Genomic DNA, 17,091 nt, shown 5'->3' on the forward strand with positions numbered 1-17,091 from the left:
TTTCTATGTTTTCTATTTCTGTTTGTTCTAGGTTTTCTATTTCTATGTTGTTTTTTGGGGGGTTGAGCTCCAATTGGAGGCAGCTGGTCCTCGTTGCCTCTGATTGGAGATCACATTTAAGTAGGGGTTTTCTTCCTGGGTTTTGTGGGTAGTTGTTTTGTCTGTAGTACCTGACGGAACTGTTTGGTTGTTTTCCTTTTTAAGTGTATTCATTAAAGGTAATATGAGCACTTGAGCACTTGGTCCCCTTTATACCCACGTTACAAACAGTGCTCTCAGAATGGTATTGATGTGAGTTTCTGTGCCTCTGCCTCCACACACATTGTTTTCACCATATGAAGTGTGTCCGGTAATATCAAAGTGTCTGCAATAGTGTGTGGCTTCATAGCGTAGCTGGCCTAGCCATTCACCGTGGGAATGATTTCAAGTGCAGCCTTTTCCTATGAGGGCACAAGGCGAGACGCAGATGCAGACACAGGAGGAAGATGTTTATTAACAATCCAAAAGATGTAGGCAAGAGAATGGTCGTGGACAGGCAAAATGTCAAAACCAGTGTTCTAGAGGTACAGAATGGCAGGCAGGCTCGAGGTCAGGGCAGGCAGAATGGTCAGGCAGGCGGGAATGGAGTCCAGAAAACAGGCAAAGGTCAAAACCGGGAGGACTAGTAGACGAGAATAGAAAAGCAGGAGTACGGGGGAAAAACCATGCTGGTTGACTTGAACATACAAGACGAACTGGCACAGAGAGACAGGAAACACAGGGATAAATACACCAGGGAAAATAAGCAACACCTGGAGGGGGTGGAGACAATCACAAGGACAGGTGAAACAGATCAGAGTGTGACATTTCCCATGATATAAGGGCGCTCTCTGATTGAATTTAGTCTTTTAGATTTGAATAATTTAGATTTTTAAGGTTAGCCATATTACAATGATTTTTAGATACAAAGACAATATTATAATATATATGTATTTTTTGGGGGTAGATTTTGGAAATTCACCCGCGACCCCATTTTCATATCAGATGACACCACATTGGGTCGAGATCTCTAGTTTGGGACCACTGCTGTAATCCATGGCTTCTGGCTGGGATATGTACAGTCACTGTGGGGATGACCTCGTCAATGCACTTATTAATGAAGCCAGTGACTGATGTGGTAAATTCCTCAATGTTATCAGATGAATCCCGGACATATTCCAGTCTGTGCTTGTGAAACAGTCCTGTAGTTTAGCATCCGCTTTATTGGACCATTTCCATATTGAGCACGTCACTGGTACTTCCTGTTAGAGTTTTTGCTTGTAAGCAGGAAGCAGTATATAGTTATGGTCTGATTTGCCAAAGGGAGGGCGAGGGAGGGCCTTGTATGCGTTTCTTTGCACAGGAGACATGCTGGTAAAAATTTGGTAAAACGGATTTCAGTTTCCCTGGATTAAAATCCTCGGCCAAGAGAAACGCCGCCTCTGATCTGTAGAGATCATCTCCACATTTACTCTCCATCCCACAGCCTCCCTCCCTTCCATCTTTCTCTCTCGTTCTCGCTTTCTCTCTCTTTCTCTCTCTCCTCTCTCTCTCTCTCTCTCTTCATCCCCACATCTCTCTTTCTCTCTCTACGTCTCTCTCGCCATCCTACCTTTATTCCTACCTTCACCATCCTCTACCCCTCTCGATCTCCACTACTTCATCTCCAGCCCCAGGCCTAGGCAGCCATTGGAGTCTCAGTCTTCACAATTGTCGTCCCCACCGTTACGACGCTGAATGTTAATTCTCACTCTTTAATTGGAGGTCTTGAGTTTCCTAGAGCCAGGCATCACCACCACGGAGTACTTTTTCCCTCTGCTATTTCATATGGATCCAAACAAAGGGCATCCATCCCTCCCTCCATCCATCTATCCATCCGTCCATCCACTCATAGCTCTAGAAGCCCTGTGTGACTCTCAGTTGGCCTGCTCCCGCTCTGCTCCCTCAGCCTCCAGTCCTCACCATATGAAAAGTTGGGTAATTGGCCATGAGAGCACCCGTTATGGGGTGCCAGTGGAATGTTCTAGTTATAGTACATTAATGAGATGGCTTTTATTTTCCCCTTCATATTAAACAGACAGGTCAGACTCTTCTCGTGAGTCCCCTCTCTCTCTCTCTCTGCTGGTCTGGAGTTAAGTATGGGAGCAGAGATGTGAAATGGTACACCACCATACACACAGCTTTTCCAGACAGGAAGCCAGGAGAAGGCGAAATGCTGCTCATTGCCAGAAATCTACTGTGCTCATTGTCTCATGTAGATGTATACACATAGACACACACACACACTCATTCTCACACGTCAGGAACCTGCTTTGACATTTGTAACTGAAGACCAGATATATTGTTATCAGCTTGCCAGATACCATCATTCTTTTGTTTTCCGACATTATTCAGACACGTACTATTCACTCAGCTGTAGACAATTTCCTTTCTAAATACCTAAAGGATATATATTAGCCTACACGGGGCTATGATAGCTAGTATTGTCTGTAAAAGCCAAATGTTGGTTCTTGGCAGTGGCTCAGGCCAGGGTTTAATGTATGTACCATACTGTGAGAGACTGTATTGACTCAACCACATGGTACAGAACTAATATTGATGATTTTCACACCATCTGGTGAAGTTGAGCCACACAGGCATTCCTTGCACAGAGAATGTAGAGAATGAGATACATTTTCCCCACAGGCTTTCCAAATGACATTATTGAAACAGTCATGTAGTCACATCAGTCCCAGACCAGTGACAGAGTTACTGTACTCACGTCAGGTCCCACCTACTGCAGGTGCGTAACGTCCAGAATGTGTCGCTGTCTCCTGTTTTAGGCCGCCATGCACCTGCAGATGCCCCAGGCCGGAGGGAGGGCTAGCCGCGCTGCCCAACCAAACGATGTGTCCGAAACACTGGGACTAAAGGTGGGACGTGGGTCTGGGTCAGGTGCCCATCACTAGCATGGGCACATCTGCCTGCCTGCCTGTCTGCCCCTGAGCCTTACCTTTATGGGCTGGGGAGACCCACTATGGAACTCAGCCAACATGCCATGCCTCTATCTCTCTCTCTCTCTGTCTCCCTGTAGGGGAGGGCTGTGCATGTCTCCCGACCCCTCAGTTCTGTCTGTGCTCATTCTGCGTGCCTTGAAGCATTTCTGTCTTTATCAGTTGAATTGTCCCACTCCATTGGGAGTCTAGGGAAGTGGATCGCTTATCTCCTCATGGCTAAGCATGTCTCCTCTAGACCCTGTCCATTTTCAGTTTTATCCATCATGTTTGTGTTGTCCGTGGCTCTCGTTGTTCATCTGTCCATTTTTATGTAAGCCTCACTTTCTGAGCGCTCTCTCTCTTTCTCTCGCTGTGTGTGTGTGTGTGTGTGTTTGTTGAACTGCTTTGTCAGCATTTGCGTTGCCTGCTTCTTATGCATGAGAGAGATGGAAGCCCAGCATTTTGTGATTTGCTACACAAGGTCACAGAACATGTTGATACAGTACACAATCAAATATACATGTTTCATTTGTGGTAGATAAATTAGTAACTTTCCTCTCCTCCTCACATTGTCCTGTCACTTGTCTTAGAGGGCACAGAATGCCACACCCTCCATTCCTTTACCCCCCCCCCCCCCCCACCCACCCATCCTCCCGTCCTCCCGCTGTAGGAATGTGGGCCAACCCCTCTCAAAGGTCTCACACGGTTAACGTCTGACCCCCTCACACTGCAGCCCTGTTGGTTCAGGACAAACACCAGCCGACTGTGTCCAACGACTAAAGCAGAAAGGAAATAATAGACCCACATAGCTGAGCATTACTTGAATGTTTGTGCTCTCCCACCATTCGCAGCACAGGAAGGAACTCTTAACCCTTTGAACGACAGGGCCATTATGTTTTCAGCCTTATGGTTTGAATGTGTTGCATGCAACACTTAATCCTCTGTAGGGTAAAATCTTTCAGAATGGTTTAAAAACATGTTCAGAGAATATCCCTTGGCACATGTAACCGTTGGTGACTTGGTGCACGTCAACATCTGGCATCTCTTGCAGATAGCTGCCAACACCTTCAGATTTACATGTGCGGTTGATTTTAATCAAAGGTGAGAGGGAATCTCATAAAGGTGCACGTAGGAGAATAACTTTGGCAAGCACCTCACTTTCTCCTGCTCAGGTGTTGAAGGACAAGGACAGAGATGTCTTCATCTCTGCTCCCCTTCTTCCTCGATTGAAGAGCGAGGGTTTGGGGGATTTGACTTGTTCTGGTTTGTGGCAAGGCTATGTCATCGCATGCCATTGGCTGTTCCCACCCGCACATCCAAATACCTGCCAATCACCTTTCAGTGCTGTGTATAGGGATGCCAGGAGTCATGAGCATCAGTCATCCAGCCTCCATCCAGGAAATGTTTTCACTGAGCAGGATTGCAGGTGTCAGCAGCAGTAGGGGTACATAAACAGTTATAATCAAGAGGGGATGAGAGACATTTGGCATAGGAGACATTTCTGTGCAGAAAGAACAGCCTTTGACGCATTATTCCCCCAGTCCTTCTAGTGCACTATAGATGGATTTAGAAGAGTTGAATTGGGAGTTTGTTTTTCTGTATGAAGGCACTCTCATTATTCTATGTTTCATCCTCTGAAACTACAATGCCTTATAGGCCCCAGAGGACCTGCTGGAAACATATTGCACTGCCTTATTTTCCCTCCACTAGGGAATCACTGTGACATGATGAAGAGCACTATGAATGTATCGCTTCTTTCTTATGATTTTTCTATTTCAGGAATACATATGGCATTTGGAGCCGGGCAAAGTGGAGTCTGGGAAGGGAAAGTGCTCCTACGACCCAAAGCTCAACAGCGTCTCAGCTTTGATCAGTGAGTATCATCTACACTTGGCCACATGGCTGGAGAATGGCTGGAGAGGTCCCCAGTCCAGTCCAGATCATCCAGTTCGTCCCCATGGCTCTCTCAGTGACTCTGAGGGACCTTGAGGCCATGTCCCCTGTGTACGCCTCCTTTTATTTCCCACTATTAAAAATGGCCACCTCCTCTATCCTCAATTTAATGGCCAATTCTGTTTTTGGCACACTTAAAAAATGTTTTAATGCCTAAGTTATGTCCAGACAGTGTCCTTTTCCATTCTGTGCCTATTTCCCACGAGATAGATCACAGTGGAATGGTCATCTCATCTCTCATGATAAAATCAGAAGGCATTTTGCTTTGTTAGGATTGAAAGAGCTGTGGGCAGTCTGGGCACATACCACTGGGTTCACTGTTTTAATAAGCCAATCCTTTCCATCGTGGTTTCGTGACTTCCAATGGAAAAATACCCAGAACATATTCACATGATTTGTTGTGGTCATTTACCTTCATGAGAAATCCAATAATTTGCTTACCTGGCCAATGTATGAGGAGCAATCACATGGCACCTTGCAACATGTTTGGTTTCTGGTAACTTCATGTTGTAATGTCTATGATATTGGTGTTTATGAGGTAGTAGAGCGTTCTCCGCCTGCCACTCAAGGTCAGTCAGCCAGGGCCAGACCTCACAGTTGCCACCAATGTAAGTTGATTCTGACTCTGTGGGGTGGGATAGTCAGTATAAATTGTCAGTGTAGCATACTGCCAGCTGACCAGGGCGGAACCAGGAAACCAGGGGACTGTAGTCTGAGACCAACTACCCCCCGCCCCACCCCCCATCTCCACCAGTTAGCATCAGCTATGGGTGACTGATGGCAGGAATTGAGAATTGGAGACTACTTTGTGTTAAAAATGTTTTATTGATACCAATCATGAGAAACATTTGAGTATATAATGTCACAGTTTGGGACATTTTTAAAGGTTACAAATGGTCAAATGTATTCATAGAATGTGTGAAAAAATCCCAAAAGGTTGTGAATGACCATATAAAAAACTTTTCCTCCCTCCTCCCACGATCCCAGGTCCCAATACAGCTGATTCTCCCATCCCATCCCAATCCCACATCCCCAGTTCCCACCCGCCGGGAAGATAGTGAGATCCTTCCTGGCTGTCACTTCAGTCCCACGGCTCACCCTCCCTCCACCCCCCCCGGCCACCTCCCCCAAAACCTGACCAGTCAGTTGACTAAAGAAAAATAAGAAATACAAATGGATAGAAAGATAAAGGTTAGAGGGTCAAGTGGGGGGGAAAGAATGTGTTCAATAAATAAATCAATAAAGAATAGTAATTAAGAGGTAATTAGGTCAGTAGATAAATAAGGACTGAATGGATGATAAAGGGGCCCTAGACTTTGGCCATAATGCAAGGTGTGGGTACCCAAGCCATTCTCCTCTGTGACTACAACAGTGGTTTTATCAAGAGATGTGACTAAGGGCTGCTATACATTTTACATTTTAGTCATTTAGCAGACGCTCTTATCCAGAGCGACTTACAAATTGGTCTTCTAGGATCTCGTTTGTTCGAGGCATGGTTCACATAAGGCAATGCTTCTTGTGAATAGCAAACTCAAATTTTGTGAGTGTTTTTTATAGGGCAGGGCAGCTCTAACCAACATCTCCAATCTCGGCTCATTGATTGGACTCCAGGTTAGCTGACTTCTGACTCCAATTAGCTTTTTGAAATCATTAGCCGAGGGGGTTCACATACTTTTCCCAACCTACACTGTGAATGTTTAAATGATGTATTCAATATAGACAAGAAAAATACAATAATTTCTGTGTTATTAGTTTAAGCACACTATGTTTTTCTGTTGTTGTGACTTAGATGAAGATCAGATCAAATTTGATGACCAATTTATCCAGAAATCCAGGTAATTTGCAAAGGGTTCACCTACTTTTTCTTGCCACTGTAGATTAGCGAAAATAAAAGGTGCTTAATATGGGAACGATGACAACTCAGTGCTTGACATTGTCACAACGCACAATTAGAACGAGTACAGCTAATAACAAAAAGGGACAGTGGTGGTCGCTGCAGCAGGGAGGAGGGAGAGATAACGGGTGCTAGTCACACAGTCACTCGCTTTCAATTGTTTAACACAGCGCAGCAAGTCCCGTACCTTCAGTGGAATGTCTCCAAAAAGTTTTGTGGTTTGCTTGCAAAGCCAGTCTCAGCCAAACTAGCCAGTGTTGTAGCCCAGCTAGTCGGTGGCAACTCAGGGCAAACTTTTTCGGCCATAGTTTTCCAGGTCTTCTACTCTCCAGTGGATCTTTCTGCAAGTTCCATGAATCTGTCAGCCTCCAGGGTAGAGTGCAGCAGCACCAGTTCTCCGTTTTGGGTGATTCTCTGGTGGGCAGGGTAGAGGAGGTAGGATCGGACGCCACGTTCATAGAGCTTGGATATGGCGTCTTTGAGCTCAGCCCTCCTATTAGTGACCTCAGGGCTGTAGTTCTCATAGAAGCGTACAGTGTGCCTATGGTATTTCAGGGGCCCCTTCACCCGTGCAGTCCACAACACAAGGTCCTTAGTTTGGTAACGGTGGAAGCAAACAATGACAGCGCGAGGCTTCTGGCCTGGTCCAGGCTTCTGAATGAGGCTGTGGTGGGCCCTGTCTAGCTCCAGAAGAGAGGGGAAAACATCTTCCCCTAGGACCTCCACAAAGAACTTGGAGAAAAAAGCAGTGGTATGTGTCCATTTCTGTCATTTCGGGTAAATTCACGATCCTCACGTTCTGTCTCCTACTGCGCCCGTCTAGGTCCATTACCCTCGCTATTAGGGTAATGGAGTGGCGCAGTGTTCTAAGACACTGCATCCCAGTGCTAGCGGCGTCACTGCAGTTTCTGGTTCGAATCCAGGCTGTATCATATCTGGCTGCGATTGGGAGTTCCATAGGGTGGTGCACAATTGGCCCAGCTTCGGCTGCGTTTGGCCAGGGTAGGCTGTCATTGTAAATAACAATTTGTTCTTAACTGACTTGCCTAGTTAAATAAAGATTACATTTAAAAAAAAATGCATTTCGTTGTCTCTCTTCAGCTTTTCGCATGTCGTTTCTAGTGTTTAGACCCGGCCTGAGGTATTTTCAGCAGCTGCTTCAAGGTCGACGATCCGCTGGCATGGAGAAGTAACTAGAGTGTGGATGTTGTCTAGTTTCGCATCCATTCTAGCAAATTAAGTCTTGAATCCCTCAGCTATTACGACAAAATTCTTCTCAAGTTCAGGGGCAATGCACGCCATTGTTACCTGCCAATGCGGTTTCTCTTGCACGGCAAAGTTAGATCTTAGTGAGGTGGCCTCTGGTTTGTCAGGTTTTGGCAGTTTAGGCGTTTTCGATTGCCACAGGTATTACAAAACTGCCTGTATTGACTCTAGTTAGTACATACTAGTAGTTTAGTTGTTGCTCCGTTTGCCCTGAGCCCCTGTTGTCCTGTTAACCCCACCCTTGAGAACTCTCCGTAGCTGCCAAATGCATGCTGAGACACCTACTGTCATATGAGGCCCAACCAGCAACTGAAGGACCAACACCCAGCCTCCCCACTGACTAACAAGACTATGGTCCTCCTTCTCTGTACATAACTTTAAAAGGCCTGGTTAGTGGCAAACCGTGCAGTCTTCCTTATGTATGAGTGTGTAATATAATGTGTGTTGTTCATCTGTCTTTGTCCACATTATGTGCTAAAGATGTCTTTTACACAGGCACCGTGATGATGACAGTCTAAAGATATGTATCTGGACGTAGGGGATGGAAAGCCCTGAGGTATTGGGCACTAGGGTCCTGTCAGGAGACCTGCCAGGGACTAAAGGTTTAATTATGGGAGTGGGGGGTTCTGCGTAAGGAGAGCCTCAGTCCTTCATGCCAAGGGTGTGGCTGGCTTTATATCAAAGAGTCAAAAGTATTTGGCTCAGCCGATTAATCTCTCTCTCTCTCCCTCTGTCCTTCCGTCTCTCTTTTCCTTTTCTCTCAGATGGTGAACTCTATGCTGGGGTCTACATTGACTTCATGGGAACAGACTCTGCCATCTTCCGTACTGGGAAACAGACCGCCATGCGTACAGACCAGTATAACTCCAGATGGTTAAATGGTAAATAAATAAATGGCTTCTTTGGCACTCGAGATATGTGTTATACAAGAGCTTGTTTATGCTATTAAAACTACTGTGCTGTAATTTATGCATGAGATGGCACGGATTTGAAAGTACCATTTGTCAACATGTGAGCCAAAACTATTGAAAAAGTTTAATAATATTTATGTTTACAAAATCTAATCCTTTAATAAACACGAAATGCAGACAGTTTGTAAATGATATTAACCAGATGTTCAGTGAAATGAATCTCCTCCTAAGCTTCTCGCACTCCTCTGTCTCCTTCTCCCAGACCCTTCCTTTGTCCATGTGCAGCTCATCCCTGACAGTGCAGAGAGGAATGACGACAAGCTGTACTTCTTCTTCCGTGAGACGTCTGCTGAGATGGGCCAGAGTCCCGTGACTCAGGCCCGCATCGGTCGGATCTGCCTGGTGAGCACAGCCTCAGAATGGAGTGTACTAATAATGAGGCCACGTTCACCTCAGAACTGTCAAATAACATGTGACATGCACAACATGACAAATAAACCCTAGTTTCATTAAGAAAGGGAAAAGGAACCAATTTCGTTGGGACTTTCTGGGTGTGGAACTACTTGTGTTAGCTTAACACTAACTCGCTGAAATCCACATGTCTATTTAACCTTCCTGTGTACAATGCATGCCTCTGTCCATGAGATGGTACTCTGACCTAAGACCCCATGATCCTCTGACCTCTCCTGACTGGTAGTCTTAAAAAAACTCTAAAGGATGTAGTATATTAGGTATTCAGTTAACAGCATGGTAAAGTCCAGAGCCTCTAAACCAGCCCAGCAGCCCTTCGACATCAGTATTCTCTAGTGTCTGTGGTAATTAACCACACACTGTCTTAATAAAAGCACGGCCCTGACCTTCTACCCCAGAGCTACAAATTGAGAAGAACAGCAAAAACAGGGAATGTGTTTGTCCCTGTAGGGTAAACTTGGAGCTTAGGGTGCATCTTTCTGGTCTTAGCTTACAAACATGGAGAGCGTAGTGTTTATTCAGTTAGTCACCGTGTGTGTGTGTGCGTGCATGCTCCAGTTCTTCCGCAGCTCACCACTGTGTTTATTTGAATAGGTGAGGCGGTGACCCTGCACACAAACACTCATTCCCCTCTCAGTGTTTTTTACACTGGTCCCCAGGGATGCTGTTCTATCATTCTCACTTCCATACACATCTGGATGTTCTTAATGCCGTTCACTTTATTGGCTCTATACACTCCTCGTACCCCAAAACATGAACAACTGTACAGCGTAATTGCTCTAAAAATGGAGTACAAAGTTTGTGAAAACAATTTCAAATCCCATCTAGGGATTTATTCCAAATACATGTGTGTGGAAGGTAGTGTGCAGTATGTACAGGCCTACAACAGTCGTGTGGGTATTAAAATGATATATGTGGTGAAAACAATTTATTACGGCAATATTTTTTAAATATATGACACGGCAGTGTGTTTTCCCCCTCAAAGTGGAACGTGCTTTAAGGAGAATGTGTTGGTTAAGGAGGAGGAAACCTCTAAATCACATCTACTGGGTTTGGCTGTCCCTCAGTAGACTGGAATTTGGCCCTGCTCCATGACAGATGGGAGAGGCTCTAAATAAGAGGAGACAGTGTTTACCATCTCATCCCCCCACAACTAAGCATTTCTCAATGTTTTGCAGGGCCGCTCTCAAAACCGACCTGCTTTTTAAAATATGTACAATGTATGTGGGTGGCTCCACCTGTTTGTTTTTGGTGGGAAGACAGAGGATGTGAGTGTGTGTGTGATGAAGACTGTGTTTTCTCCCCCCTCTTCCTCCCCCTCTCTCGCTGCAGAATGATGACGGTGGACACTGCTGCCTGGTCAACAAGTGGAGCACTTTCCTGAAGGCACGGCTCATCTGCTCAGTGCCGGGGGCCGACGGGATCGAGACACACTTCGACGAGCTCCGTGAGTTCTCCTTCCTCCCCTTTACTGTGGTTTCATCCGCTATCCACATCAAAGTAAGGAGCGAGGAATCAGACAGCCTGTTGAATATCTTGAGGTTTCTCGTTGGTATTAAAACTGTGTCAAATAGAGACCAGTTAAAGATGATGGTGTTGGAACGGACTCCAGACCAGTTGCAGGGGTGTCTGATTGGGGGTCTGATTGGTGTCACACTTTTTCTCCATCCCCATAGCTGATTAATCAAATAGCATTCTGAACTGAAGCTCATGATTTGTTGATTATTGGAGTCAGGTGTGTTAGCTGGGGCTGGGGCAAAACGGTGACACTAATCAGACCCCTGAGGACTGGAAATGCCCACTCCTGATAGAGGAACTAGTTGGTGTTGCCTGTCTTTTATAACCCTGCTTGCACTATCCACCCAGGCTCATCTAAGGCCAGTTTTAGCTCTGCATACCACCACCTGACAAGTGCCCGACTACACTGCGCTGCACTGCACACAGCCCAGTCTCTGTCCCATATGGCAGCCTCTTCCATTACACAACCTTCTCTCAATCCTCCTGTGGCCCATATGGCATGCTGTAATGGGAATTGCGCGCCCTCCGGTACTATAGTTGTTATTTTCTTTCAAGATGTCTCAAACAAAAGGCTCCTTTTTCCTTGCTGTGCAGTAAAAGGTGTCTGGGAAGCACTCCCATCCTGTAATAGACTGGATATAAGGGGCTTGCTGCCTCGTGGCAGACAGATCAAGTAGCCAGGCAGGACTGTCAAGTCCATTACCATGTCTTTCTATCTCTGTCTCACTGCTTCTAAATAGAATGTTGGAGTGATAAGAGTTCTGATTATTCTATGACCGAGCCTACAGTTGACAAGTCCTAACCTCAAGAATGAAAACCTTGTGTTACTTTCTATTTGACCTCTGTTTTTAGTCCCAGAGTGCACTCTTGCATTATGCCTAATTGAACTACGTTGTAGGTTATGGTTGATTTATTCTGCTTGCGTGTGCATTAGTCTTGTAAGTTTTTTTTCTCTCAGTAACGTTGCCATCCAAAGTTTTTATGCGAGTTAAGTAATATCGTATATAAAACAAAATCACTACAGCTGCGATGGAAACAGTAAGTTTCGGTACAATTGTATAAATGCCGACAGATAATTTGTTAGATACGCGAGAAATGGCGATAGAAATGCCTTTATCCGCAAATATTGACATAACAACCATCATATCGAAGTCAACTTGGAGTCACGCGATGACATGGCCTGTGGTCCTCCCACTACGACTCGGGAAACCATGCAGTCTATTAGGCTAAAGATGAAATAATTTACAGAGAATTTCACAGGGTGGTGAAAGTGCACAGTGATCTTGTTCTCCTTTCCAATAATGGGGGGGCAGGACCAACTTCTGGGAACCCTGGTCTAGAGCGCACATGCCTCATCCAGTAGGCACATTTGCTTTTTAATGCAACAGTTTTTGTGACTAAACTATTGGTAGAGTTTAAAATGAAACACATTGAACTTTCGATTTTTATTAAGAACATGGAAGCGAAAAAGTACTTTTTGTGTGCACTAAGTCATCACACACTTTATCTGCAACAAGTCAGTTTGGTGGAAACACACCACTTGTTGGAAAATGCACATATTTTCTTTATGCAGATTTTAGAATGTTTGCATGAAAATCTGCCTCCAATTGTATGGAAACCTAGCTACTGGTGCTATATAACCATTTTGCCCAAGTAAATGAAAGGATATCCAAACCATGAGTAGCGTACTCTACGGTTATAAATGACTTTGTGTCTTTATTAGTCGGCTCATTGTTGACACAGACATGCCGTGCACACTGGGTTTAGAGGAGTGTGGAGAGCTGGCACTGGTTCACATGTACAGTGCACCGTTCAGGATATTACTTTAATAAAGCTGTAAATGTGTAAAGACACGGGCTGTTGCAGTCTCCTAATGAACAGTGCAGACTCAGCTTAGCCACAGGCTGTCCATACAGTACATCCATACAGTACATCCCGAACTAGGAAGCAAAGGTCAGACAGACCTGATGCCAGTGGCCACTGCCCACACTTTCCAGGTACTGTACCCCCAGGAAGTGCATGTGTTTAACTGGGTATAGGTGCGCTCCATGCCAAGGCTCCAGTTTACTGATGGGTTATAATGTCTGGTCTAAATACGGGTGTAGGATCTTCATTTGAGCCAGTTTGCTACAGCAGGAAAGTAATCCTGCGGCAACAGGAAATGTGAATTATTATGTGGATTATATATATATATATAATCCACATAATAATTCACATTTCACACACATGTGTGAAATGGCTGATCCAACTTTGATGTAATGTCCTTAAAACAAGTAAAAAAAAAAATATATATATATATATATATATGCTCAAAAAAATAAAGGGAACACTTAAATAACACATCCTAGATCTGAATGAAAGAAATAATCTTATTAAATACTTTTTTCTTTACATAGTTGAATGTGCTGACAACAAAATCACACAAAAATAATAAATGGAAATCCAATTTATCAACCCATGGAGGTCTGGATTTGGAGTCACACTCAAAATTAAAGTGGAAAACCACACTACAGGCTGATCCAACTTTGATGTAATGTCCTTAAAACAAGTCAAAATGAGGCTCAGTAGTGTGTGTGGCCTCCACGTGCCTGTATGACCTCCCTACAACGCCTGGGCATGCTCCTGATGAGGTGGCGGAGGGTCTCCTGAGGGATCTCCTCCCAGACCTGGACTAAAGCATCCGCCAACTCCTGGACAGTCTGTGGTGCAAAGTGGCGTTGGTGGATGGAGCGAGACATGATGTCCCAGATGTGCTCAATTGGATTCAGGTCTGGGGAACGGGTGGGCCAGTCCATAGCATCAATGCCTTCCTCTTGCAGGAACTGCTGACACACTCCAGCCACATGAGGTCTAGCATTGTCTTGCATTAGGAGGAACCCAGGGCCAACCGCACCAGCATATGGTCTCACAAAGGGTCTGAGGATCTCATCTCGGTACCTAATGGCAGTCAGGCTACCTCTGGCGAGCACATGGAGGGCTGTGCGGCCCCCCAAAGAAATGCCACCCCACACCATGACTGACCCACCGCCAAACCGGTCATGCTGGAGGATGTTGCAGGCAGCAGAACGTTCTTCACGGCGTCTCCAGACTCTGTCACGTCTGTCACGTGCTCAGTGTGAACCTGCTTTCATCTGTGAAGAGCACAGGGCGCCAGTGGCGAATTTGTCAATCTTGGTGTTCCCTAGCAAATGCCAAACGTCCTTCACGGTGTTGGGCTGTAAGCACAACCCCCACCTGTGGACATCGGGCCCTCATACCACCCTCAGGAGTCTGTTTCTGACCGTTTGAGCAGACACATGCACATTTGTGGCCTGCTGGAGGTCATTTTGCAGGGCTCTGGCAGTGCTTCTCCTGCTCCTCCTTGCACAAAGGCAGAGGTAGCGGTCCTGCTGCTGGGTTGTTTCCCTCCTACGGCCTCCTCCACGTCTCCTGATGTACTGGCCTGTCTCCTGGTAGCGCCTCCATGCGCTGGACACTACGCTGACAGACACAGCAAACCTTCTTGCCACAGCTCGCATTGATGTGCCATCCTGGATGAGCTGCACTACCTGAGCCACTTGTGTGGGTTGTAGACTCCGTCTCATGCTACCACTAGAGTGAAAGCACCGCCAGCATTCAAAAGTGACCAAAACATCAGCCAGGAAGCATAGGAACTGAGAAGTGGTCTGTGGTCCCCACCTGCAGAACCACTCCTTTATTGGGGGTGTCTTGCTAATTGCCTATAATTTCCACCTGTTGTCTATTCCATTTGCACAACAACATGTGAAATTTATTGTCAATCAGTGTTGCTTCCTAAGTGGACAGTTTGATTTCACAGAAGTGTGATTGACTTGGAGTTACATTGTGTTGTTTAAGTGTTCCCTTTATTTTTTTGAGCAGTGTATATACTACCGTTCAAAAGTTTGGTGTCACTTAGAAATGTCCTTGTTTTTGAAAGAAAAGCACATTTTTTTGTCAATTAAAATAACATCAAATTGATCGGAAATACAGTGTAGATGTTGTTAATGTTGTAAATGACTATTGTAGCTGGAAACAGCTGATTTTTAATGGAATATCTACATAGGGGTTCAGAGGCCCATTATCAGCAACCATCACTCCTGTGTTCCAATGGCACGTTGTGTTAGCTAATCCAAGTTTATCATTTTAAAACCCTTTTGCAATTATGTTAGCACAGCTGAAAACTGTTGTTCTGATTAAAGAAGCAATAAAACTGGCCTTCTTTAGACTAGTTGAGTATCTGGAGCATCATTTGTGGGTTCGATTATAGGTTCAAAATGTCTAGAAACGAAGAACTTTCTTATGAAACTCATCAGTTTATTCTTGTTCTGAGAAATGAAGGCTATTCCATGTGAGAAATTGCCAAGAAACTGAAGATATCGTACAACGCTGTGTACTACTCCCTTCACAAAACAGAGCAAACTGGCTCTAACCAGAATAGAAAGAGGAGTGGAAGGCTCCGGTGCACAACTGAGCAAGAGGACAAGTACACTAGAGTGTCTAGTTTGAGAAACAGACGCCTCACAAGTCCTCAACTGGCAGCTTCATTTAATAGTACCCGCAAAACACCAGTCTCAACGTCAACAGTGAAGAGGCGACTCCGGGATACTGGCTTGCTCGGAGCCCTGACCTCAACTCCATCGAACACCTTTGGGATTAATTGGAATGCCGACGAGCCAGGTCTAATCGCCCAACATCAGTGCCCGACCTCACTAATGCTCTTGTGGATGAATGGAAGCAAGTCCCCGCAGCATTGTTCCAACATCTAGTGGAGAGCCTTCCCAGAAGAGTGGAGGCTGTTATAGCATCAAAGGGGGGACAAACACCCCCTCGTTGAACATCTCATTCCAAAATCATGAACAGGTGTCTACATACTTTCTGTCATGTAGTGTATTTTGTAGGGGGTGTTAGGGCTGACATTTTAAAGTGGAAATTACAAACTTTAGAAGCCTTTTTAAACCTTGAATGCCACTAAAATTCTCAGCAACAAAGAAGTGATCAAATGAAGATCCTACATCTGTCGGTCCATGCTCAGGTTGTGGTGTTGACAGGTGAGAATAAGGATGGAAGGATTAATCCAGTACTGCAGGGTAACAAGTTCTATGTGCCTTCTACACTGAACAAAAATATAAATGCAACGTGATGGTCCCACCCATGTTTCATGAGCTGAAATAAAAGATCCCATAAATGTTCCAAATGCACAAAAAGCTTATTTCTCTCAAATGTTTTGCACAAATGTGTTTACATCCCTGTTAGTGAGACAAAATAATCCATCGACCGGACAGGTGTAGCACATCAACAAGTTGATTAAACAGCATTATCATTGCACAGGTGCACATTGTGTTGGGCACAATAAAAGGCCACTCTAAAATGTGCAGTTTTGTCACACAACACAATGCCACACATGTCTCAAGCTTTGAGGGAGTGTGTTATTCGCATGCTGACTGCAGGAATGTCCACCAGAGCTGTTGCCAGAGAATTGAATGTTCATTTCTCTACCATAAGCCAATGTCGTTTTAGAGAATTTGTCAGTACGTCCAACAGGCCTCACAACCGCAGACCACGTGTATGGTGTCGTGTGGGCGAGCGGTTTGCTGATGTCAACGTTTTCAACAGAGTGCCCCATGGTGGCGGTGGAGTTATGGTATGTGCCTGGATAAAGAGAACATTTTCACTCTCTCTATTGGTGTAGTAGTAAAGTAAAGAGGACCTTGGGGTAATTATTGTGAACTTTGATGAGCCTTCCAGCCCAGCTGTATTCCTTGTGTGGCAACAGTTTTATGTGTGGCTGCTGTTAGCTTGGGACGCCAGAGACCCAGAGATTTTGACAGTTGGAAAGAGTTAAAATTTTGGCTCTACTTGAGAACTTGCACCCAAATGACCCCCAGTAAATTGAAACACAAGGTAGAGGCCCTTATCCAGGCACATGTGCTTGTATTCCATGTCAAAAATGAATAATGCAAAGCAATTATAGAAATGGATACTGTAAAGGTTTAGATTGTATGGTTTTATATAATTAAGGAAGTGCATTGCATGAAATTGAGCATCAACAATATTTACACGTTTGAAGTTACTCTAATCAATCTCA

General features: G+C 45.0%; 1 protein-coding gene across 4 annotated transcripts in view; it reads left to right on the forward strand.

Moving 5' to 3' along the window:
• The window catches only part of LOC106582865 (semaphorin-3F), a 103,971-nt gene that overhangs the window by 74,008 nt on the left and 12,872 nt on the right, over nucleotides 1-17,091 (forward strand). For 2 of the 4 annotated variants that reach the window (XM_014166429.3, XM_082967400.1), the window contains exons 6-10: nucleotides 2,841-2,930; nucleotides 4,773-4,866; nucleotides 8,871-8,987; nucleotides 9,280-9,419; nucleotides 10,821-10,935. In XM_014166429.3, coding sequence (XP_014021904.1) covers nucleotides 2,841-2,930; nucleotides 4,773-4,866; nucleotides 8,871-8,987; nucleotides 9,280-9,419; nucleotides 10,821-10,935 — 556 coding nt within the window. The remainder of the gene's footprint in view (nucleotides 1-2,840; nucleotides 2,931-4,772; nucleotides 4,867-8,870; nucleotides 8,988-9,279; nucleotides 9,420-10,820; nucleotides 10,936-17,091) is intronic. The other 2 variants (XM_014166431.3, XM_082967401.1) reach the window with 1 other exon arrangement.

The sequence above is a fragment of the Salmo salar genome, chromosome 22 (assembly GCF_965601325.2).
Source record: "Salmo salar chromosome 22, fSalSal1, whole genome shotgun sequence".
Taxonomy (NCBI): domain Eukaryota; kingdom Metazoa; phylum Chordata; class Actinopteri; order Salmoniformes; family Salmonidae; genus Salmo; species Salmo salar.